Source organism: Lagopus muta, chromosome 5, assembly GCF_023343835.1.
Source record: "Lagopus muta isolate bLagMut1 chromosome 5, bLagMut1 primary, whole genome shotgun sequence".
Lineage (NCBI taxonomy): Eukaryota > Metazoa > Chordata > Aves > Galliformes > Phasianidae > Lagopus > Lagopus muta.
Window position 1 is genome coordinate 65347145 of NC_064437.1, and position 24068 is coordinate 65371212.

A 24068-nucleotide genomic window follows, 5' to 3' on the forward strand; every position below is an offset into this window, starting at 1 on the left:
ATGCATCTCGGGGGCAGCCTTCACAGCGCAGCACAGTGCAGCAGTGCAGCACTCTGCAATGCACCGCAGGGACGGCAGTGGCTGCACAAGACCCAGGTGCGAAGCCCTCGGGCCCTGGGGGGCAGGGACCCCTGTGGGGGAATTCCTGGCACACGGAGCTGCTCGTTACACAGCTGTACCACAGTGCTGCCTGTAGGAGCAGTGAATGCACAGCTGACTGATGGTGCATTTTGGCTGTGATGCCAATGCTGTGGTCTGGACGCTGAACAGCGGAGGTCTGCAATGTGGAAGCACCAACTGTATCCCAACACTCCTTCCTGGACTCATTGTTGTCCTGCAGAGCAATAACTCGGAAATGACTGCCAAGACTTGGCAATGTTAAAAATACACATTTATTACTCCACATAGGCAATGGCTTCTTGCAGTGTCTGTAAAAACACAAATTTGTTGTCCTAATTGAAATGCTCCGTGACATGGCAGTATTGCTATGCAATAAATTACAGAAATGTATTAACATAAAATACAAAGGTATACTTTACCTATTCAATTTACACTAAGATGATTTAAAAATATTCCCTACCAAGGCATCAGGGTTTCGGCACTGTCCAACCTCAAGTTCACATTGCCTCATTCGTATTACTCTTATTCTCTTCTCACCAAGGTGCAGAGTGATGAATTGGCAACAAAAGACCCATCCGGACCTGACCTGGCATTGGTTTCTACAAAAATTCCCAGCAAAGTCTGTGGAATTCAATGGAAACACTTGAAAATATGCAATTCTGCAAAACTCCCAAATACAACGGCGATAAGAAAAAAACCTCATGGCAAGAATTCAAGGAGAATAATTGCTAGGCGATGTAGACGTCTCACAGCGGGTAACGGCACTCCCTGTATAAATCTGTCATACAAAAGATGCACGTGTTTGAACACTTATGTACAGAACGCTGTTGTGGAGATGCACAGCGGTGCTGGACCGGCTCCCGCAGGCTCTGCAGTGGGGTCAGGAATGGCAGCGCCTCACACAGGGCCGTGAGCTCTGCTCACAGCTGCACTGACCCAGGACGGACAGCAGGGCTCGGGGCTTTGGCAGCGCAGCCATCACAGCCCCGTGCAGAGCGCAGCCCGCAGCCCAGCACAGCCTGACGCACCATCGCTGTGCCTCCTCCTCACCATCACTCTTCGCTTTCAGTTTCATCTCCGGCTTCTATGCATAAGTAAATGGGCAGCAACGGAACCTGCTCTGTGGCAGGCAGTAGCAAAACACACATCCACGCACGGCTGGAAACCAGACCCAAGTGGTGCTGGACTCACAGCGCCCTGACTGCACCGTGCTCCCAAAGCTGGCCGTGTCCCCTGCCCTGGTGCCGGGGCAGACACACACACTCTGCAGTCTGTCCTCCCCGCCTCTGAGCCCCCATCTCACCCTGGGGCGGCAGCCACGCGGTGCCCCCAGCACTGCTGGGCACTGCACGACGTGCAGGGGGAAAAAGGACAGGGCTGGGGAGCGCCGGGGAAAGAGGCAGCGTGTGGGCACAGCGGGGGGAGCAGGGCTGCAGGCAGCTCAGCCCAGGGAGCAGCGCTCAGATGGGCCGTCCCACGGGGCTGGGCGCAGGGCAACCCAGCCATCGCTGCACACCCGGTGCTGAGGTCTGCACCTCGAGCCTCTGCTGCCCCTTCATGAACATGTGGTTCTGCACAGTCACTGATCTCCACATAAAACTGTGGAAAATTAATGTTTAGTGTCACCTTTCATATAAAATAATTGTGCACGGTTAAGCTGATCTATTCCATCCACAGAAACTAAAACGCAGCAGTGTTTGTCCTAAAAGTCTGCATCTGTTAAAAATCTTTTCTATGCATTTCTGTGTTACAAATATAGAACAGGGATGCAAACCCAGCCACCTCCTTGGCATCTGCCAGCAAACACATCTCGCTAGCTTTAAGGTGAACGCCGCTGCCACAATCTGTGCAGCACAACGGCTTTGTTGCAGCAGAACCCACGGCTCATGTTTGACAACAGCAACCAAAAGCCACAACGCAGCAGATTGAGCAGCCGACAGAGTGAAGGCCTCTGAAAGCAGAGAAAGGCAACCCCCAGAGCGGAGCCATCAGAGAGCTCCTGTCTTACTGAGAAGATAAAAACAGGTTTTGGTAAGTTATGTACAGCACTCCTACTTTACACTGAAATTAGAGAAAACTGAAGAGTAAATTAAGACACTGCCCTCTTTTCATGGCCAAGCAGAACTAGAAGGTCACAAACTGCTTCCGAAAAAACCTGAACCTGTAACAAAATGCATCCCCCAAACCTGGGCACACAGAGCCCAGATGGCCCCATCTGCCACACGGCTCCTGCCACTCGCAGCGGCTGCATGAAGGAAGCAAGTATCTTAAGTACACTTTACATACTGATCACGTATTTAATCATTACCCAGCCCCAGAAGTGCACAAAGAACATTTATTTACCCCAAGTCGGGAACGACACTCTGGCAGTGGTGAGGGGACAACAGTTTGCCTACGCCATCCCTGAGCTGCAGGGCCATCCTGCTCCAGATGTGGCTGCAGCAGGGGCAGCCCCAGCTCGCAGTGGGAGCACTCGGCCCCACGCAGCCCTCGCTAGCAGCGGTGCCTCATACAGCGTGAGCCACCCATCCAGCTTTCCTCCTGCTGGCTTCCCATCTTGGAGATGTAACTTCTCACGTTGCCATCGCACTGCATTAAAACAGCAATCTGACATTATAAAAGAACAAGTAATGAAATAAGTCTCCTTCCTCCGACAAGTTGCATAGCGAGTATCCTTACCCACGGCAGCACCTCAGTGAGTGGAACTGGTGCCTGTGTAAATGCAGAGCTCAGCTCTGTGAGAACTGTTTTGCTACAACGCTGCAGGATGAGCTGCTGTGCCAGGTGCTGCAGGGCACTGCCAGAGGCACTCAGTGCAACCCAGGGCAGGCGGCAGTGGGTGGCAGCAGGGCGGCCTCAGCTTAGCTGCTGCCCGCCGAGGAGCACACGGAGCTGCACATGCTCAGGTTGGAGGGCTCAGCCTCAGCCTCAGCCTCTGTCTCAGCCTCAGCGGTGCTCTCGGGGGCGGACGTGGACTCGCCGGTCTGCTCCTGGCTCTTCTTCAGCCTGCGTGGGGCAGAGGAGCACATCACACAGCCACCCGGCTCAGCGTGAGCCCCTAGCTGCCCCAGCACCCCCACAGCATCCCATGGCAGGCCCGGGTAAGGCAAAGCAGGGGGGCTTCACACTGGTGGCACCTCCAGCGCATGGTGACATCCTTACATGGGTGGAAGCACCAGCAGAACATACCACCACGTTCCCAGATGCCCAACCACAGCGTGTGGGCTTCAGTGCTCCAGTGCCTGTGGGCACAGCAATGCACCCACCCACCCCACACACAGCCCCCAGCACGGGGCTGACTGCTGGTCTGCTTCCGAACACAGCAGGGCCCCTCTGTGTGCTTGGAGATGGCGAAGCAGTACTGAACTGCAGGCTGAACTGCAGCATTCCTCCTGCATGCTTGTGACATCTCCCAAAGCAACATTCTCCACAAGGGGGAGCTGAGGTGGTGCCAAGTGGGAGCAGAGGGGCATAAGAGAGCCGAGGAGGCGCGGCATGTGCAGGTCAGACTCCAGCAACCTCTCTGCAGCAAGCCCCCTGCAAGGTGCTCCAGGTCCTCAAGCTTCTGATATTGTGGAAAAGCCAGGAAAAGAACATCTTTTATTTCCCCAAAACAGCCCCCACTTACTTCTCTCTGTTAAAGATGACAAAGTCTTGCTGGATAGCTTCAAGGCATTCCTGGAGATAGTCATTTTCCTGTTGAAGAACAGAAAAGAACCACACGTGCGTGAAGAGTCGCGTTTGCACATCTGCTTCCTACAGCACTGCACTGCCCCAACCAATGCACAGCACACAGCAGCCACCAGATGAAGGGAACAGCACAACTGACTGCCTTGCAGCTTTTACTGTGGCATGTTTCACCTGTGGCGCGCAGAGACCCTGCAGCTAGGGCTGGGCTCCTACCCCATGCCACCTTGTGCAGTGAGCATGCCAGCTGAGGATTGTGGCAGACACAACAGAAGCCCTGAGCTCTCCTGGTCACAAACCCTCTCCCAAAGGCATTTCCAAGCCTGTTCATTCTGTTTTCTCCCTCCCAGCGCCTGGCAGAGCTGTGAGGCCGTAGTGGCACCAGGCCATGCACCCAAACATGGAACGGGCAGAGTGGGTGCTTCTGTGCGGCCATCATCCAGCCCTCAGACAAACCACGAAGCACAAGCCTCACCCTGAGCTGCTGGGCAATAAGACAGTGCTTCTCAGAAAGGCCACAACCAGTTGGATGGTTTACTAGCTTTACCCTTGATCACTGTGCCCACACCTCTATCTGTCAAATTCACTTCCCTGAGCACATATTGTGAAAGGGTTCTATTGCACTTATGAAGAGGAACACTCGGCTGTCAGGAAGACTCCATTTGCCAAACGCTTCCACCCCAATATATCTGCATGGGAAGCAGCACCCCAGCAGCATCCCAGCAGCACTCACAGACTGCGAGCTGTCCTTGCTGTTGTCCCGTGATTTGTTCTTCGCCAGCCTCTTCTTCTTCTTGTGCAGGGGCCTGGACTCCAGGATCATCTCCTCCAGCTCGAAGGTGGGGTCGCAGTGCAGGCGGCCCTTCTGCAGACACACGGACACACGGGGTCATCCCTCCCCAGCGAATTCCCCGAGCCCAGAGTAGGAGCAGTGAGCGGGCAGGCCGTGGTACTGTGGTACTCACGTTGGGGACAAAGCCCGGCTCCAGGCGCTTCTGGCAGACATCGCCCCAGGGCACGGCAGAGAGATATGCTGATGTCTGGATGTCAGCCAGGCAGGAGAAGCGGTGCTCGGGGTTCACCGTCAGCAGCTGCGGGACAACAGCACTGCTGTGAGCAAGGAGAGATGGAGCCCAGAGCCCCGGCCCCGCAAACGCACCGGGGACCCGGCAGTGCCGTACCCCTTCTGCTGGGGGCAACGCGTGCCATTCTGCACAGGGGAGCGGCGCACAACGCCGCGGCGCGGATCCAGCAGCAGATGCGGTGCCGGCCTTCCTGCAGGACGCAAAGCCCCGTCCGCCCCTCCCGGCGCACGACGCGCTGCCCCGGCGCTCCCTGCAGCTGCCAGCAGGGGGCGATGCGAGCCCGCCCAGCGCCGCGCCGCCGATCGGCACCAGCGGCCATTGAGCCTCGCACCACTCGGAACGGGGTGTACCTTCCTCACAGCGCGCCCATCAGTTACTTTTCAGAGTTTTCAAGCAAACGACAGCTGAAAACCAACCTCCACAGCGCACCGACAGTTCTCCAGGTGCAGCAGTAACATGAAAGCATCGCACACATACGAAATCCCTCACTGTAAATGCCTCTGAATCAGACTCCTCAGCGCTGAGCCCACTGCTCCCCAGCTGACCCAGCCACGGCACAAGGACCTTACCCTCGGGTGCTGAAAGAACCCAGCCTCCCCAGGGAAGAACCTGAGCATTACACCAAGAAACAGCCTTTTCATTGGCTAGCAAACAATGCATCCTATCCCTGTTTGCAGAAGGCAGTTGCAGCTCAGTGACCTTTAAGGTCCCTTACAACCTAAGGCTTTATGATTCCACACTTACAGAAGTAAAAAAAACAAAAATCATAACAAAAGGTTAATCTGTGCTTAAACCAAGTAATGTCTTTTTGCTGGACTTTGTGAAAGTCCACTCTCAGTTTCACACTACTAGCACACTGAAATATGTCCAGGCACACCTGTACACACCACAGCTACTGCCCAGCCTAGCGCACAGCAGGAGAGCTAGCTGTGCTGTCCCCGTTCATCACAGGGGAGCTGGACCACACGGCCCTCTGAGGTCCCTCCCAGCTCTAAGGACTCTATGATTCTACGACTCTAAGAGCCCTCACCTTTCGTAGCAGAGCTACCATCTCCTTTGACCATGTGGATGAGTACTGAACGCTGACGGTGCTGAACAGCTGCACCAGGGACTCCACCGGGTTGCTGGAGTGGATGTCATACGGCCTCTGGGGAAAGCACACAAGGGTGAGAAGGAATTCCCTTTCCTCTCCGCAGCCCATGAAGGACCCATGCTCTTAGGCCTCTGGCTCTGAAGCCTACCCAGCCACGGAGGAGCTCGTAAGCCATGATTCCCAGTGACCACCAATCCACTTCGAAGGAGTAACCCGTGCCACCACTCAGGAAGGAATGGAAAATCTCCGGAGCTGAACAGACAGAGCAGAGCCACAGCAGGTCATCTCCAATGTCAGTTGGTTTCTGCTAAAATCACCCACATCGTGCAAGTCCACGCATAAGCGCAGTTAATGCCACCAGTGGGGCTTCCAGGACAAGCCAGCAGCACAGCTGGTCTCACAGGGGGCTGGGCAGCAAGCAGGGACTGTGAGACATGGGGACACTGGGCCACAGGGACAGGAAACCGAGGGGACACGGAGCTGAGGGGACGCTGGGAACGCTGGAGGGACGGGCAGCACTCTGATGGCAATGCAGCCATTGCGGAGCTCCCCTCTTGAGCCAGCTAAGCTCTGCTGAATGACTCGGTGCATGCATTAATGGGCGAAACCCATTCAGTGCTTTTGTGACAGACAGGATTTAGAAGACCGCATGCAGTGAGCATTCCTTAAAGGTAAAGCACAGAGTAACAACCTGCCACTGCTTCTTACCCATGTATGGCTTTGTTCCAGCTAGCGCAGTTGCTCTTTCACCATCCCTAATTATTGTTGCAATATTAAAATCTGTTAAGTGTGCGTGACCTTAAACAAAGACAGATGTTAGGAAGGAATTACTTGCAGCACAGAACCCCACAGTGCAGAATAAAGGTGTATTTAAGCTTTTGCTCCCAGGGGCAGAGAGCAGGGCAGGCCCAACCTCCCCAGCCCCCCGTTGGGCCCCAGGGCTCCTGCAGCCTTCTGAGGACCTCGGGCCTGATGCTAAGTGCTACCTCACTGTGCTTCTGCATCTTGAATCACATATGAAGCTTCACATTTTGCATGGAGCCTGTTTAAAATACCCAACTTAATCCACCCTACCTGGCCATTCTTGTTCTTTGTTTGCAGTGCATTACAGGATTCTGAGTTTCAAACCTGGGACATGTCCAGTTTTAAATGCCAAATTCTTTACTGCTTGGGAAACTCAGGCTCAGTTTTCCACCAGTGAATACAAACAACGTAATGTGGCAGTACTGAGCCAACGTGCAGCACAAAAACAGAGGGATGTGCAAAGTAATGTGAAAAATACCACAATATTTCAGCTTACAATAAACACTCCTAGCTCAGCCTACCTTGGGAGCTGTAACTTACACAGCTCCAGCACTTGGTCACACTGACATATCAGAACCTAGAGTCAGTAAAGAAGACAGGGAAACTGTGTTAAGACACCGCCTTGTTCGTGTTGATTGAAAACAACCTGTAACAGTTTGTGGATGAAAGCGTTGGACCACAACCACATCCACATCCCAGAGCCAAGGCAGAGCTGGCACTGCAGAGCACAGCCAATACAGACACGTCAATCTAAAGAAATCCTAACACTCTGCAAACCCTAAGTCTGTATGAAGAAATCACTGAGATGTTTCAGGAAGTACGGAAGAATATTCTCTCTGTTCCTGCATTGCCTGTCACCAGGGCTGTGTGGGGAAGCCAGGGGCCTTGGATGGGGCAGAACATTTTCACCATATGAATGCAGATACAGGTCATGTCCAACAGTACGTGCAGTCTGAGGCACTGGCATTTAGCCTTCATACTCTGTGTTTTTTTCTAACAAACTCCCATGCAAGCCGTTGTCTTGGTAAGCCTTTACCTAAAACGTGGAGTATTTGGAGCCTGCTGTCCTGAGAAAGTGAATCTTCATTTTCTAAGACTTATTACTGGAGAGCTGAATGTATGGGATCTCATATGTGAGCTGTCCTGTATAGATCATGATAGCCTACCAACGGTGTGTTAACAACACTACCAATAGAAGCTCCCAGGAAGGTTTCCAGGCTCACTTCACCTGGCTCAGCCCGGTTCTCTTCTCACAGAAAGCCTGGTGCGTGTGTATTTCTCACACCTTTCCCACATAACAAGACACACAGAATCCTCGACTGCAAGAAATCTGTAGCGGGTGGACAAAGTGAGACAGAGAGCTCCTACCTTGCTCATCCAGGAGAATGTTGTCTGGTTTTACATCTCTGCAAAGAGAAGCAAAATTACAGCAAACTGAAATCTCAGTCAGATGACAGATTAACTGCTACAAAAAAACCCGCAACCCTTTTATCTACCTTTTTATCTAAAAATAGAAAGATAAAACCCCAAAACACCCTAATATGGAACAAGTCCCTTCAGACATTACAAGCATATTTCTCCTGGGAAAAAAAATGTGGGAGCATCTGGCTTATTCATGCATCACGTCTGTGAAATCAGTGCTCCAGGCGTCAGCCCACCCTGGGAAGCCTTCCATCAGCCCAGCCCCAGCCACGGCCCCAAGCACCGCACTCAGGACCCTGAGAGGAGAAAGGTCCACAGGCTGCAGCTCCGTGGGCAAGGTTTGTGAGCCACACACAGCCAGCCCCCTGTGCGCAGCCCAGCCAGACCCACAGCCCCACAGCTCCCACTCGCTCCCAGCACCTCAGAGCACAGGTACCTGTGAATGATGTGCTGGCTGCGCAGGTAGTCCAGCGCCAGGGCCATCTCACAGAGGTACAGCCTGACCGTCTCCTCTGTGAACTGCACGTTCTGCTGCAGGTGGTAGCGCAGGTCCCCACCGAGCAGCAGGTCCACCACCATGAACATGTCCTCCTCGTCCTGGAAGGAGTACCTGCAGGGAGTGGCCGTCAGCAGTGCTCCCTGTGACTGCACAGCACCGCTGACAATCTGCCAGCATCCCCACGACGAGCATATGGCAGCCTCGGTGTCTCATCTCTTTAATTAAGTGGGCACCATTCACGATGCCATCACGATGCTTTTGCTGTCCTAAGCAGCACTTCCACGCTGAGGCGGCTGCCCCCCGTTAACTCCTGCCTTCCGAGCACCATCCTTCACCAAAACCCCACAGAATGCCATAGAACCACTCAGCAAGCAACCCCTGCAGACAGGTACGGGGGCTGGGCTTTGGGGCTGCCCTTCCAGACCAGAAAACCACAGAGCAAATATGAGTGTTTCAATTCCTACCTGCTATTCTGCCTCAGTTTACCTGAGGCACGCTGTTCCCTGCTTCAAACGTCCCATAACAAACCACAGAACCACAGAATGGTTTGAGTTGGAAGGGGCCTTCCAAGGCCACCTGGTCCAACTCCCCTGCACTCAGCAGGGACACCCACAGCTCCTTCTGGTGCTCAGAGCCCCGTCCAGCCTGATGTCCCACAGCATCCATGCCGTACCAAACTCCCCACTGCCAGCTCCCTGGCACACAGCCCACTGGGCTTTGCTCGCAGTCGTCTCAGAGCCACTGCAGATTTTCAGTTGTGAAAAGCACGACACAACCATACCTAAAATATCCCTGCATATCCTGAAAATGGGTTAGAAAATGCAAGTGCGAGTTTAACCATAAAAACAGAGAAGTAGATTTGTATTTACGATAGAGTAAAACGCCTCTCTATTTGCAGAGGATCCCGGAGGAGAGTGACAGCAGTAAGGATACACTACAAATAAGGTCCCATTGTTATATTTGGCCACAGCGTTTCTAAGGAGAGAGTGTGTGGGGTTGTATAATGCTCATGAATCACACACTTCTCATCCTGAATGTGTGCTTATTCCAAATGCAGGAGCTGGGAAAATATGCATCAGCATGTCTGCACAAAGATTTCATTACCTGTTGGAAAATGTATCTGCCGTTGTTGAACTGCCAACAGCCAATTGGGTGGAAATGCTGCCCCCAGGACCTGGTTACACTCCCTGACCCCACTGCAACTGCTGCCTCTACCAGGGCTGTCCTCTGAAGGCACAGAGCATGTACAGCACCGAGCAGCCCCAGGCACAGCACCAGTAACCACGGCCACCTACGTGTCAGCAACAAGAGACCAGCCTCCTTCCTCCTCAGCCTGTCACCTCTGCTCTGTGGGACCACAAGTGGTTCCCTCGCCTTGTATAAATGCCACTCTTCTTGGCTGCTAAATCCTCAACTCAAAGCCAAGCAGCAACCTTCAGATATAATGGACCACTTTTTAGATTTGGAAATGAATTTATGTTGTGCAAGATTCAGTGAGATAGCTGAGCTCTAAAGGGAACGCTGCACTCAGCAGCAAACTGCTGCAGTTCTGTTTTGCCATCAGCTGCTCTCCAGCCAAAGGCCACTCATGTGGCAATCTGCAGAGATCACAGCATTTCTCAGAAACAGATCACTGAAAACAGCTGCATTCCAAAGCACTCAGTACTAATTCAGGGCCTCATTAAAAAGAACAGCTCTCCTCACATCAGGCTGGAAGCCAACAACACGCGTTCACCTGCAATGGTCACACAGCACACATGGCACACCGGCACTGCAGCTCAACTGCTAGCACCTCGGCCTGCAGCAGCGTGTGCAAGGAGGCTCTGAAGGAGAACCAACACAATGGGCTCAATGAAACAAGACCAACTGCTGGAAAATGCTTGTGATGTAACACCTGGATGTCTTCTGTGTGTGTGCTCCCTGAAAGCGCTTCATTCTGCTGCACCAGCTCCGCAGTATCTCCCCATGGGGCTGTGTGCAGAGCGCCTGGGGCAGAACGCAGCCCTGCAGCATGGGGAGGAGCAGGGGAAGGGCAGGGGAGGGCAGAAGCCACTCACCAGAGGTTCACCAGGAACACGTGCTCAATCTCCTGCAGGATCTCCAGCTCCCGGAACACATTGCGGACCTCGTCCCTCTCGATGCACTGCTGCTTGTTCATGTACTTCATGGCATACATCTTCTCAGTGTCTCTCTTCTGCACAATGCACACCTGCAGCAGAAGGAAAAGATTTAGTAAAATGTTCCCTACCCTCATCTGCTGCTTGACATGTGAGACCAGCTCTCCAGGAGGGGAAGCTCACACACGCTGAGTGTACACTGCCAGCAGATTGAGTTTAACCTATTTCAGATGTGGCCGTACTCAGAAAGGTCAAACAATCCATTTTGCTTCAGCTGAAAGCGATTAAAATGTAAATAGGTTAAAAAGGAGGAAAACAACCACCACTGTGCCCAGCACTGGGCCACGCTCCATGTCCCTGCACAGCACAGAGCTACCAAGCACAGAGTGGGGCCCACTGCCCCCCCAGAGCATCCTCAGTGCTGCCCCCGTATCTCTGGCTGATGACGACACTAATTATCAAGGCAGGTATTCTGAAATGAACTAATGAGCATCCTACAGCTGGTATCATTATGTCTGTCCTCTCTTCATTACCAGACTGCAGTGTGCTGCGTACGTTTTCTTTGAAAAAAGAAGTCTGGCAGTTCGCTCCTACAGCCTTCACTGGAACACCACAGCAAGACCCAACCAAAGGTGACCTCCAGCTGCTGGAGCCACAGCACCCACTGCCCCTCATAGCATCCAATGGATCCCACAGCACCCACTGCCCCTCATAGCATCCAATGGATCCCACAGCACCCACTGCCCCTCATAGCATCCAATGGATCCCACAGCACCCACTGCCCCTCATAGCATCCAACAGATCCCACAGCACCCACTGCCCCTCATAGCATCCAACAGATCCCACAGCACCCACTGCCCCTCATAGCATCCAACAGATCCCACAGCACCCACTGCCCCTCATAGCATCCAACAGATCCCACAGCACCCACTGCCCCTCATAGCATCCAATGGATCCCACAGCACCCGCAGCATCCCATGGATCCCACAGCATCTAACAGGTCCTGCAGCATCCCACAGCATCCCTGGATGGAGGAAAGGTCACAGGGAGACCTGAGCTCTTCCATACTTCCAAAATGCTCCCATTAATAACAATTTGCAAGTGTTAATGGTACATAATGTAACATCACTGAGAACACATTACAGCAGAAGATGACAAAATAATAGGAGGTTATCGTTAGCCTGCTACAAACATCCTAATTAGCAACACAATGAAATTACGGGGATTATTTTGCAGTTGCCATTGCAATGACTGCACAAGCAGAGAACCATGGATGTACACAGCTCTGTGCTGAGGGCATGCTCTGGGCTGGCTCCTACCAGGGGGCAGCAGGGGTCTGGCCCTGCCTGGGGACACCAGCAGCTGCAGGGAGACATGGCACAGACAGACACACGGCACAGACAGCACAGATAAGGGCTGAAACTCGCTGCCTGCATCTTGAATGTGAGCAGGGAGCTGCCTGCTGCGATGCACAGCACCAGCACAACCCGACTGCTGCCTCGAGCTGACAGTAATAAGCCAAGGGAAAGTAACTGCACCCTGTAACTTCCTTCAGCAGCAAAGACCCAATGATACCCCCTTAGGACATGGGCATCACTACATAGCTTATCTAAAAACAAGTCCACGAGTAACAGCAATGCAGATACCAAACAATGCCATTTTCTGATTTGTTTCACATTAAGGCTAGAAACACATCAATTTCTAAATCTTTGTCATTGGTTCTGGTTTAGATTTTGACTTTTCCATCCTTCCACATACTGCTTTTCACATTTCTGTCATTTGCTCTGTTTCTCTGCAGGAAAAATGGACATCTAGCATAACAAATGAAAACGCAATCCCTTGCAAGTGGTGTTCTGAAACAGAAGAGCATCACCTATGTGCCAAGTAACTCCACTTTCAAGTACTATACAAACTTTTCATCTGTTTTCTAGGGAAGAAACAAAACACACAAGGGTCAAAGGAACGTTCCTCCCCTCACCAGGCAGCACTGCTCTGGTGCAGCTCCACAGGAGCACAGCTCAGCTCTGTGCTGGTGCAGCTCCACACCTCTGTGCAGCCCTGCAGTGCTGTGCAGCTCTCTGCGCCCTGCTGTCCCCCATCATAACACAAGGACCAGTGCTGCTCCTGCCCTCTCCATCCACGTCGCTTAGGTCCTCCATGACCAGCAGGAACCCTCCCTAAAATGTCTGTGGCTGCAGGAGCACAGCCCATGCACCGACAGGTGAGTGCCCAGCACACATCTTTACCTCTCTGCTCTGCCCCTGTGGAAGCAGGGAACATCTACAGGGTAACAAGCCCGAGAGGTTTTAAAATAAATCTGGATCCATTTTTCAAGCAGATCTACAATGTAAAGCAACACAAGAAAGAAAAAGAAGAGATGACCGTGTCCTCGTGCTGCACAACGTGGTCCCTCCCTGCACAAAGGAAATTTTCTGTGGCTAAATACAGCCATCAGGAAAAATTGTATGTAATGCTGCCAGATCCGCGCTGCAGAAGGCAGGCATCAGCTGGCAGTATATTGCTCAAGACATGGCACATAAAAGATTTAATCGACTCCCAGATACCCTGAGCATTCAGCAGCTGCCAAATGGTTTGTATACAGCTGCCTTTGCTTTTATTGCATTAAAGGCACAAAGGAGCTGGAACTTGCATTTGCTATTCAGGACATGAGATGAGCATTTAACATCTCCCATTTCGACCTCACTTAATGGGGCCACATACAATGACAACAGAAATTGTCACTGGAGCTGAAGTTCGTCTTCATCTGAGCCTGGACTGCGAGCTACGGCAGGCATTCACAGCAGTGCAAAGGGTCACTGACCCAGATGATGCATAAAAAAAACAAAAAAAAGAGAGGAAAACTGACCCTTGGCTTTGAAATCCTCAGCTTAAGGTAGGCGTTGCCCTTAAAGCACGCAGCACGTGAAAGCATCTAAACGTGCATGTCTGTAAAGGCATCAGAGCCCTCTGGTCTTCTCAAGATGCCCATCACTGCTGCCCCCCAGGGGGCTGTGCTGCTCCCTGCACTGCTGCCCTGCCGCTGTTACCGCAGCGTGTCCTGCAGCCTTCATTGCCACAGCATTTCTCCCACTGCTGAGCAGACAGCAAAGCCACATGTTTCAAGTTTCAAAACAAGAGACCCTCAGAAGAGCAGAGTCCCTGCAGCCAGCGCTGCTGCTGCGAGTCCCAGGGACGCTGGGCTGCTGTGCCTGCCCGCCGTGCCTTCTGCTCCCCGCCTGCCCATGGTGTCAGCTGGCATGGAACTACAGCACAGTCACTGGGGCTTCGTGGTGCCCGGGGGACACAAGGTGTTATTTTTTGCAGGAAGACTTCTGTCCTTGCCGCTGTGATGTCGGGATATTTTCCCTGATCCTCTGCATTTTTGCTGCTCTGCACATTTTCAGTTCAACTTGCTACCTTTTATGCAGCCAGGCTTTAGAAAGTCAGTAATTTCTTTCCTGCTGATTCCAAGCGAATCCAGCGGGCTGAAATCTTCACTTGGATGAAAAGTCATCTAGTCATTTAATAGCGTGTCCTGACTTACCTCAAGCTAATTATAATGGAATACCACAATTTGTCTGTGGGCTCAAACAAAAGCAAGCACTTTGCATGCCGGGCACTCTCTGTGAAGAAGATAAGTACTTGAGATTGCTTGCTCTTGGCTACACAAAGATTATTTTTTCTTCTGCTGATGCACATGTCAAATTAAGGCACTCGTGAACCTGTCCCTGCAGGACATCACTGCCACATCTGATGCCCACAGCTGGGTCCAAGATATCTTCCTTCTGCTTTGGGCATGGCAGCAGTACGTTATCTTCTAGAGCCTCTCCATGGGCTTCTGTCCTTGAAGGACCAGAAAACGCTCTATAAACTTCTCCCAGAAATGTTGCTGGACTCGGCTGAGGGCCGTCAGGAATTTTCCTTGACTTTGCTTATTTTGTCTTCAGAGTCAACGCTCGGCACCAGCAAATTGCACACTCACATCAAACATCCTAATCCCACATGAAAGTGAACCACAGGAGGACACTGCTCTAGCTTGTAAAACGCTTATTCAGAGTAGTTACACCTGATCCAAATACAGCGATTTATACTTCAGTTTTCGCTGACTTCCCCTGGGTATTGTGTCTGGGCTCCTAGACACACAAAATATCCTATTAGATATTCAGAAGTTAAGAAAATCCTTATATTTCCCACTCTGCAGGGATGAGAAGTGCTGCAATTACACGTGGGCATTCTGGACAGTGTGCGGCGATCCACCCCCAGGGCTCTGCTGACCCCAGCTGCACCTCCAAGCACTCAGCGCCTGCAGCTGCAGGCTTCTGCTCTCAGAAATAATGCCAACCTGACAAAGTCATTAGGAAACAACACAAGCAAAAGCACCACTAGAATTTGGTTCTTCAACCAGCCAAGAAAATATCAGCAAGCTGCAGGAGCTCCCCAGAAAGCAACACCCTCAATGCAGACGCTCGCTGTCACATCGCTCCAGGGCACAGACTGACCTCCTCTCACAATGACTGCAGGCAGTAAATGCCATCAGCACAGATCTTCCAGTTCATGGGCCTTCCAACCTATCACATTCCAACACAGGAATCCATCGTATGGTCATGCCAATGGACAGACCTTCCAGCACCTGGTCATCCTAACATATAGGCCCAAAAGCCCCAGGCCATCATGCATCTCGTGGCTGTCAGGGACTTGCTCCTCTGCAGATCCTGCCTCCTCCATGCTGCTTTAGCGTGGCTCTCCACCAATAACTGAAACCATAATGTTGTCAATTATATTTTAAAAATGAAAGTCAAATTTCAGCTGATATCAGGAAAGTAATTGCAAGGGATGTCATCATTTTGAAAGGAAACCAAAGACAGCTGACGTGGCCACAGCATCACAGTTGCACAGTAGGCAGCAACAGTTACTCTGTTATTTCAAACCAATTTTCATATCCATTCCGTATTATGATGGCACTGATCGTAATTGAAATACAGTCTTTGTCTGGTAATTAACATCTGGGTAAGAACTGTAATTAAAAGATAATGTTAATTTGCGCTACACTCTGAATAAATGTTAAGGATAAAACCTCCAATCAAATGTTATTTTGGCACGGTAAGATAACAAAGCCTAGAGCTGCCTTTGAGGTGTATTTGCAGTGATACAACTAAAGCACCAAGCACACAAACCATGGCAAGCAGCAGGGCAGAGCAGTGCTGGAAACACGGGGCCGTGACACTGCTGCCCAGAGCTGCAGTGCCCCATCCTTGGGTTAACCAAGGCCACAGGTGGGCCCTGGGCAGCCTGAGCTGGTGGGGAGCACCCAGCCCACAGCAGGGGGCTGTAATGGCCCCTCCAGCAAAGCTCTGCTGCACTTTCAATGCTAAGCCTGCACCCACTTCCCACAGGCTGCTCCAGCACCGCAGTCCGCGTCCGGCTGGGAAGGGGTGCAGGATGCAGCCCTGCCCTCAGCACCAGCCCTGTGCCGGGTACACGTGGGGCTCCAGCCCTGGGCTGTGGATGTCTCGTGGTCCTGAGCAGCCGGCAATGGGGCTGCGGGGCCTCCTGGTGCCCAGAGAGGAGCGAAGGGACAGAATAACAAATGGATGACAAGAATACCTGATGGATGGCAGGACAGCGGTGTTACCTCAGGTGCAGCTGGCAGGGCAGCATGGGGAGCGGAGAGTCATGCAGGCTGCAGAAGGAACATGATACACACAGCAGTGACACCGGCTGATCCAAGGAGAAAGGACTGGGGGGAGCTGAGCAGCCCCATGGCCACGCTGACCCCAGGGAGGTGCTGCTCAGGGTGGGCTCCTTGGGCTGGAGGGGCTGAGACGTGGCCAGGTTGGGTGCTGCCATGATACTGTCTGGTCCGGAATGCAAACAGACTGGAGAACAACAAAGAGCCCTCACTGCTTTCATTATGCAGCTAATTTATCTGGAATTTCATTCTGGGAACAGTTTTGACAATAGTGTCTCTGGCAGTGTTTTACCCAACCATTATCTCCAGCACACAAAGCCCCACTGAACAGAATGGGACACCTGCAGCCGTGATCACAGAGGCAGTCTGCACAGCAACCTCCTGCACCGTGCAGAGCTGACAACACTCAGCTCCAACTGCAGCACAACCCTCACTGCACAGTGACACAACCAAAGCGACACCACCATCCCATGGCTGTGCCCTGGGCTGGCTCAGGAGGAGGCACAGCTCATTGCTGCTGCTGCACTCACAGTGGGACTCGGTGCTTGCAGACAGGGACACATGGCACAAACGGGTCCTCCTGCTGCACTCAGATGCTGCCTGTGAACCCCCATGTTCTCAGGCCAGCCTGCAGCAGGAGAGCTGTGCTCCCCAGCAAGGACTGGGCAGCCCTTGGGCTGGTGACAGCTTCAGCCAGCTGGGGCCATGTTACAGCGACGTCTCAGCAATAGCAGTGTGTTAATAACACAGCCTCCTCTGCACAGGCAAAGGTCAAAATCAGAACAGGTTTACTCGGGTATAAGAGAAGCTAAGAGGTATGAACTTGCAGTGAGCGGAAAAAGCCAATGATCCCCAGAGACATGCTGTAAGCACAGGGCCAGCAGCTTGACATGTCTGCTCTCACGTCCTCACCCCAAGAGCTCGTTTTATTTTCTATTCCAAACACCATGTTTTACTCCCGAAGATCTTTTTCACAGAGCCTTACAATTTTGCTCTTTCCCTGCTGAAAGTTATGCTTTATCACCAGATGGATGAAGGACCGGTGTGCCACAGCGCCATAAATCATTAAAAGCTCTTTAATTCAATACCGCTGTTTGCTCCAGCCAAGCTGTAGCGGTAGCTGATGAAACTTTTATTCACAGCAAGCCTGCCGATGCTTTCAGGTCATGTCAACACTCCCATGAAAAATCCCTCCCTCAGTTGCTTATGATAGAGATGAAAACCCCATCTGACCTAAAATAAAGAGCACCGTGCACAACGTGAGCCTCAGTGCTCATGCCCCACACTGCTGACTTCAGTTTGTGCCTGTGTTCGTACCTTGTGCAAGGCTGCAGAACTGATGCACACCACCTCGGAGCAGGGCCAGCCCTCCGTGTGCCAGGGAAAGGAACTCATGAGGCTAGGAAAGCTGGGCAAGTGCTCAAAGCTGCATAATTATTTTCTTTCCAAATGAATCTTATTCCTATATTGCCACCTACATAAATCACATCTGAACTAATGCAGCCAGCACATAAAAACACCTCAGGAAAAGCTCTCCTGGCCGGCTCCTGTACTGAGCAAGTCGGGAGTAGATGTTTTCCATCTGCAGCTACCATGGGATTTCTTCCAGGTTCCCTCTAAGGCTTCACAGAGAGGCACTGCAGATGTTACCCACAAGCTATGAATCCTATGATTAAAAGCAATTTTAGATGGCTCAGATTAGGCACTTCCTTTTCACGTTACGCTGAGGAAATAACATCCAGTCAGATATTACACAGATGTCTCTATAATCGAGTTTGGGGTATGAGTGATTATCTACTCACAGCCTCTTAGGGACGTGAACCCAAACATACCAGGAAAAGCTAAGGACACGACAGCACACAAACCAAGGAACCAGAAAAGAAAAAGCTGCACTTGCTTTTTGTTTTGCCTTTTTTACCCACCTCTCCCCTCCTGCACAGCAGCTCTGTGGTCTCATTGATACAAATCACTGACAGATATCCCAGAACGTGGCGCCTTTACAGAACACTGAAGCAGTGCTTAGGCAGCCTCTGCCCACAGCCTCCAACACAACCCTTGGTGCAGCATGGTGTGGCCCTGCAGGCACTTCCCTGGGAGTCTCACAGCAGATGGGAGCTGTGCTTCCCACTGCCGTGATGGGGAGGAGGACCCTGGGGAGCCTGCTTTGGAGCCGTCCTTCAGAAACCTGACAGGCTCCAGAGTTTGGTACAGCTTTCACCGCGCTCATCTCCCTGCTGGGATTTGCTGGTTCTGATTTTATTTCAGAAACAATGGTGAAAAGTCACATCAACCTGCAGAAAAACCCCTGAAGACAGTGGGACTCGTCTTCTTTCTGCCTTTTGGCTGTGTCCATCCTGGAGCCATCGTTCACTGCAGGATGGAGCAACCCATGGATTCCAGTGGAGATCAGGGCTCCTGTCTGCGAATCAACTCTGAATAACATGTGAGAAGTACATCCTCTGTGGTCAGCGTGCATTCTGCGTCCAGCTTTGTATTTGGAACCATCTTTCATTACGGCCGTAATTAGATCTGTGATGTTTATATGCCAGTCGAAGAGGTAGACAAGATGATTTTTTTTAGTTACACACTTGATAAAATCTGGGAGCAGACAGAAATCTAATTACTCCCAACGAAGAACGGAGGGCTTTATTTAATCTCTGAACATAAATTGACGCCGAAGCTATTCCTGATCCCAAGGCACAAACACTCCCTGCGCTGTCTCAGAACCCTCCCACTCACCTTGCAGAGACGCAGCAGGCAGCAGCACGGAGCGCTGTGCCAGGGCTGCACGCACTGGACGAGCTTCCCAGCCAAGCAGGCAGAGCTCGTGCCCCAGGTGCGGACCTGTCAGGAGGGAGCTAATGAAACGTGCAGCCAGGCGCTCAGCGTGGCGTTGGCAGGAGCTGACTGCACTGTGCTGATGAGTTTATCACTGAATTCTTAGAGAGCCCTGGTAGACATCGCCCCCCACAACGCTCCTCTGTGCTGGAAGGCAGAGCAGCAGGCACGTGGGATCACACGGAGCTGCTCGAGCTGCCATGCTGCAGATGCTGGCACCTGCAAGGCCAGCAAACTGTGAGAGATTTCCAGCGGGAGGGGGTCAAAGCTCACCTCGGTTCATTAAAACCAGCCAACATGCCAGTGCTGTATGAAAACCTCCCAGATTTTGACTCTGGGTGTCGGGTCTGCCAGCTGGTAGCCAGAAATCACAGTGCGTTCAAACAAGTGCTGCCTGACAGCACACAGCTCCACACACACACTGCGTGCTGCTCCGAGAGGGAATTATTCCATCAAGTGCAGGTCTGGAGCCAGCGAGTTGGCAGGACAGACATTCGGGCAGGTTACAGCCCCATCTGTTCAGAGCTGCTTTACACTGTAGCATTAAAACCCCCACTACCTCTGCCTTGTGAAAAAGGAACAGCCCAAACCCAGAGCTCGCAGGACCCAACCAGGCACAGCGCCTATCTACTGCAGCTTCCCATTAGGCACTTAGTGGAGCTTTTTTAACTAGTGGAGATTTGTGCTTCCACTAATTAATTCTGCTGCTATTCACCTTCCCTCGGTGCCCATCGCATCCCTGAGCTGCCTGCTGAGCACCCTGCACAGCCCTGCTGGCAGCAGCACGGAGCCCAGCTGTGCGCCCTGGGCTGCAGCAGCACGCAGCAGCTCTGCCAGCACGAACTCACAGACCAGCAGCGGTGAGCACCAAGCTCCCAGTGTCCTCTGAACGGCACCCAGCAGGCCTGCAGCTGCTGAGAACAGGCTGGGTGCTCTTTGGTCCTCAGCACGGGCTGTTAAACTGCACAATCTGCTGAAGGTGTTCCATAGAAATTTGGGGTACTTGTAAAAACACTTTTTAGATCAGAAGTAGTACCATAACACAATCTTATTGCCTGTCTGCGAGGGAATGGTAACAATCACAGATTCTTGGATCCTGTATGCAAGCAGTAACTGAAGTGGTGAAAGCAGTGCTCACTTTTTGTTTTTGCTTTTTGAGACTTCATGTCTATACCATGCAGGTGTACACTGAAGAAGGTAGAAATCCTGACCAGACAGGAAAATACATCCTTCACCAGAACTGTGACATGTCAACAACAATAAAACTGTACAGAACATGAGAAAAACACACACTTGTGAAAACCAGAGCACAGTTTAGATGTTGGTCCAGAGAAGGAAATCTCATGTCTGTATGGAAATGGATATCCAATGGACATCTGCCTGTCTCATATCCATCACTGCCCTCCAGTACAACCCAGTTTCACAGCTCTGGGTAACAGAAAAAAAAACATCTTTACTTTCCAGTTTCTGCTCTGTAACAGTGAAGTGGGATCTTTTACAGCATCACTGCTGCTGTGAGCTGGAACTGACAACACAGGGACAAGGACCCACCAGACCTGCAGTGCAAGAACACCGAAGGCACTCAGATGCTGAGGGTCCCCAAACACATTCTCCTTCACTGCATCTCCAGACCCATCTGCATGGCTCTCCTGGAAGCAAGGAAAACCAGTGCCAAATTCTTAAAATACTGGAAAATAGACAAGAGAACTGGAGGAATCAAAGCACACCGTGGGGAAAATGCCTTCTGGGGGGTACAGCCTGGGAGAAGCTCCTGCTGCACCTCCTGCCCTGCACTGCAGAGCTCCGACTGCAGCAGCGTTACCTGCAATCTGCCATCACAAGGACAGCTCTTACTTTCTTTCTCATGTTACACTTCGACACAGGGAGAACCTCAGTCACTGTCACTGGTCTGTGGGCAGACCCCGCAGTCACCACTGTGAAAACAGAACAGAACTGTACCCACTGCAGCTTCTCTATGTCTGCACCATTACTGTGAGAAACAGATCTGCTCCTCAGCAGTGCACACACTTACATGGGCGTCTGTGAATGTCAGACTGCTCGGAGCTCTGGCCAACCCACCAGGAGGAACACAGCACCAGAAGCAGGGAGCAAGCCTGGCTCCACAGCCACTGCTGCACTACGGCGCTGCCTAGGTAACAAGGAGAGGACACCCCATAGCCCTCAGGGTGAATACATACATTTACTTTAATGAACTACTACAAAAGAAATAAGGGAATATGTGCTGTATCATGCTAACACATTCAACATTTCCTAAGAGCAGCAGTACTGTTTGTTAAGTATTGCTTTTGACAAGGAGTGGTTTGTAGCTGGATTTCCAACCACCGGTGTAACAGATAAGCTGCCGCTTCTAGGACTTGCAGATGATCTGGACATCCAATTTAGCTTCAGCTTAATTGCTGCCAAATCCTGCATCTGATGCTGAAACATCCCCTGCTCTCGGTACAATGAATGGGCGTGTGGGGGTGGGCTGCATGACGGCTTGTCAGAACACAGAGGAGATCCAAATGCTCACCATATTTAAGCCAATGAGAGATTTATAATTAACATGAAAAAACAGGGCACTGTTTTTTTTCACTTTAAAACAAGACCATTTAAAGTTGGCCATGTTAGACAGCAGCCTGCATGCAGCTTAGATTGGAGCTTAGAATCGGACAGGCAGAAGATGTTATTAGAATTTACTACTGAGAGAAGTCCCAGGTAGGAGCCAGAATTTAACCAGGAATAGTTATTACAGCACTGACACACACACAGATGGAGCTGGTATGCTGCAGCCACCACGAGGGCTGAGCTGGTGGGAAATGCACACCTCATGAGCTGCCCCAGCTGTGTCACACAGCTGCTCCAAGCATCAGGGACACGGCTGCTGCACACAGCCCTGACTCAGGCTTTTCCATGGAAGAGCTCTGCTGTGAGCTGCATTACAGTGCAGGCTCATGCTGCTAGGGACCCAGTCTGCTAGCCTAGCTCGTGGCTTCATGAATTAAACATCTGTGGAGAAGACGAGGGCATGTGGCTTTTTCATACTTGCTCCCATTGACTTAGAACTGTTGTCCACTTTCAGACAGATTTCACGGAGGGAGGGCTGTCCTGAAATACTGCAGCTGCTCTCAGCAATGTGAACAGCAACGAGAGCACAAAACAGAGCCAGCAGGAGAGGAGGGCTCCATCAGTCATTAACCCATGCTATTGGGCATCAGGGCATTTTCATGAACTCAACATACCAAGTCAGGGCTTGCTGCTTTGTCTCAATACAGACAGGCTTTGTTCTGGCAGCAAGACGTTCACACCTCCCCAGTGCTACAGCATTTTGATGAGAAATGACAACAGAAGAAGGTGACAAAACTGCAGGAGAGGCATAAGCAGGCACCTTCCCCAACAACTCTGGGACCCACACTTAACATGCCTAACAAGTGCTGGGGAGTGAACCTAATGAAAGCATCTCAGGGCTTACACTGCACCTACCAAGGAGACAGACGAGCTCATGCACAAACTTCAGTCTTGGCTGTGCACACGACCTGTGGTACATTGCCCAGCCACCCGAGCCCAGAAAGCAGCATCAGTGCAGCACACTCTGCCTCTGCCCTTCATTGCTTTGGGGTGGGAAGCAAAGAGGAAGGTGTGGGAGCAGACATGCACTTGCAAATGAGCAGAGCGAGTCACAAGTACTGCCCTAGAAAAGTCATCCTCACCTCATTAAGAAGCTTCAGCAAAATAGGCAGGACATTCCCTGAGACATGATGTAATGAATCAGCGGACAAATGGGAGCGAGCTCAGGGTCAGACCCTACCTGAGAACAGGCACAGAGTGCCATGATTTACAACCAGTATCACACTTCCCCCAAGCAAGCAGCAAACAGAACTCGGGTGGAGAATGAGCTCCCGGCACCTGCAGCTGGCACAGCTCGGCTGGGCACAGGCCAGGGGCACACAGCTGGGCACAGCACAGTGCTGGGGTGGCTCTGCCAGTCCCCAGCCCCACTGCTGGTGGCAGGGTCGGTCCCACCTCCATCCCACCAAGGAATGCCGGGGGCTGGAACAAACCCCAAGTGGCTTCTAAAGCCAATGTTAACAAGGCACTGGGCAGCACCGGGGACACAAGGGGGCAGCTCCTACTGAGAATCACCGTCCTGCGAAGGCTGATCTTTCTGACACCCCAGACACGTCCTTGGTGAGGTATGCCAGCATGTCCCAGACTCATTTCAGATGACATTACTGTTCATTTCCTCACGCAGCATCACTTGACAGCGCTTTCTCCTCTGTAATTTTACTCCCACTGCTCATGACCAGAGATACTGACCCCAAGGCACTGCTGGACCACACAGCCATTTCAGCTTTCAGCTCTTTGCCGTCCTCTCTCCCTTGGCTCCCTTCAGTCCCATAGGAAGGTCACCACAGCTGTGCTTTGCAGCACCTCGTGCACCATTCCAGGTCATGAGGGGGCAGAGGCCGAAGTCCCATCCCTGCTGCAGCCATCACAGCAGCAGGCCTTCATGCTGGAGCTCCTGCAGATCCCTTGCCAGAGACCCCCACACCCCACCCGAGACTCAGTGTAATGCCACCAGATGGGGCCTGGTCTGCTCTGGCAGTGCTGAGAGAGCAGGGTGGGCTGCACACCACCAGCCCTCCACAAGGGCAATGGAGCCACTGCAACACAGCCCTTGTGCCTGGCACAGCCCAGCACAGCCTGGTGGCAC

The 24068-nt window shown here is 52.0% G+C and overlaps 1 protein-coding gene across 5 annotated transcripts in view; it reads right to left on the bottom strand.

Moving 5' to 3' along the window:
* Positions 1–393: 393 nt before the first annotated feature.
* Positions 394–24068, bottom strand: part of STK32C (serine/threonine kinase 32C) — a 60573-nt gene continuing 36898 nt past the window's right edge. For 4 of the 5 annotated variants that reach the window (XM_048944022.1, XM_048944025.1, XM_048944024.1 and 1 more), the window contains 10 exons: positions 10768–10919; positions 8648–8821; positions 8158–8195; positions 6694–6783; positions 6134–6237; positions 5923–6039; positions 4773–4898; positions 4541–4672; positions 3749–3816; positions 394–3126 (listed from right to left, as the gene is read on the bottom strand). In XM_048944022.1, the coding sequence (XP_048799979.1) occupies positions 2982–3126; positions 3749–3816; positions 4541–4672; positions 4773–4898; positions 5923–6039; positions 6134–6237; positions 6694–6783; positions 8158–8195; positions 8648–8821; positions 10768–10919 (1146 nt within the window). In that variant the 3' untranslated portion in view covers positions 394–2981. The remainder of the gene's footprint in view (positions 3127–3748; positions 3817–4540; positions 4673–4772; positions 4899–5922; positions 6040–6133; positions 6238–6693; positions 6784–8157; positions 8196–8647; positions 8822–10767; positions 10920–24068) is intronic. The other variant, XR_007376882.1, reaches the window with a different exon arrangement.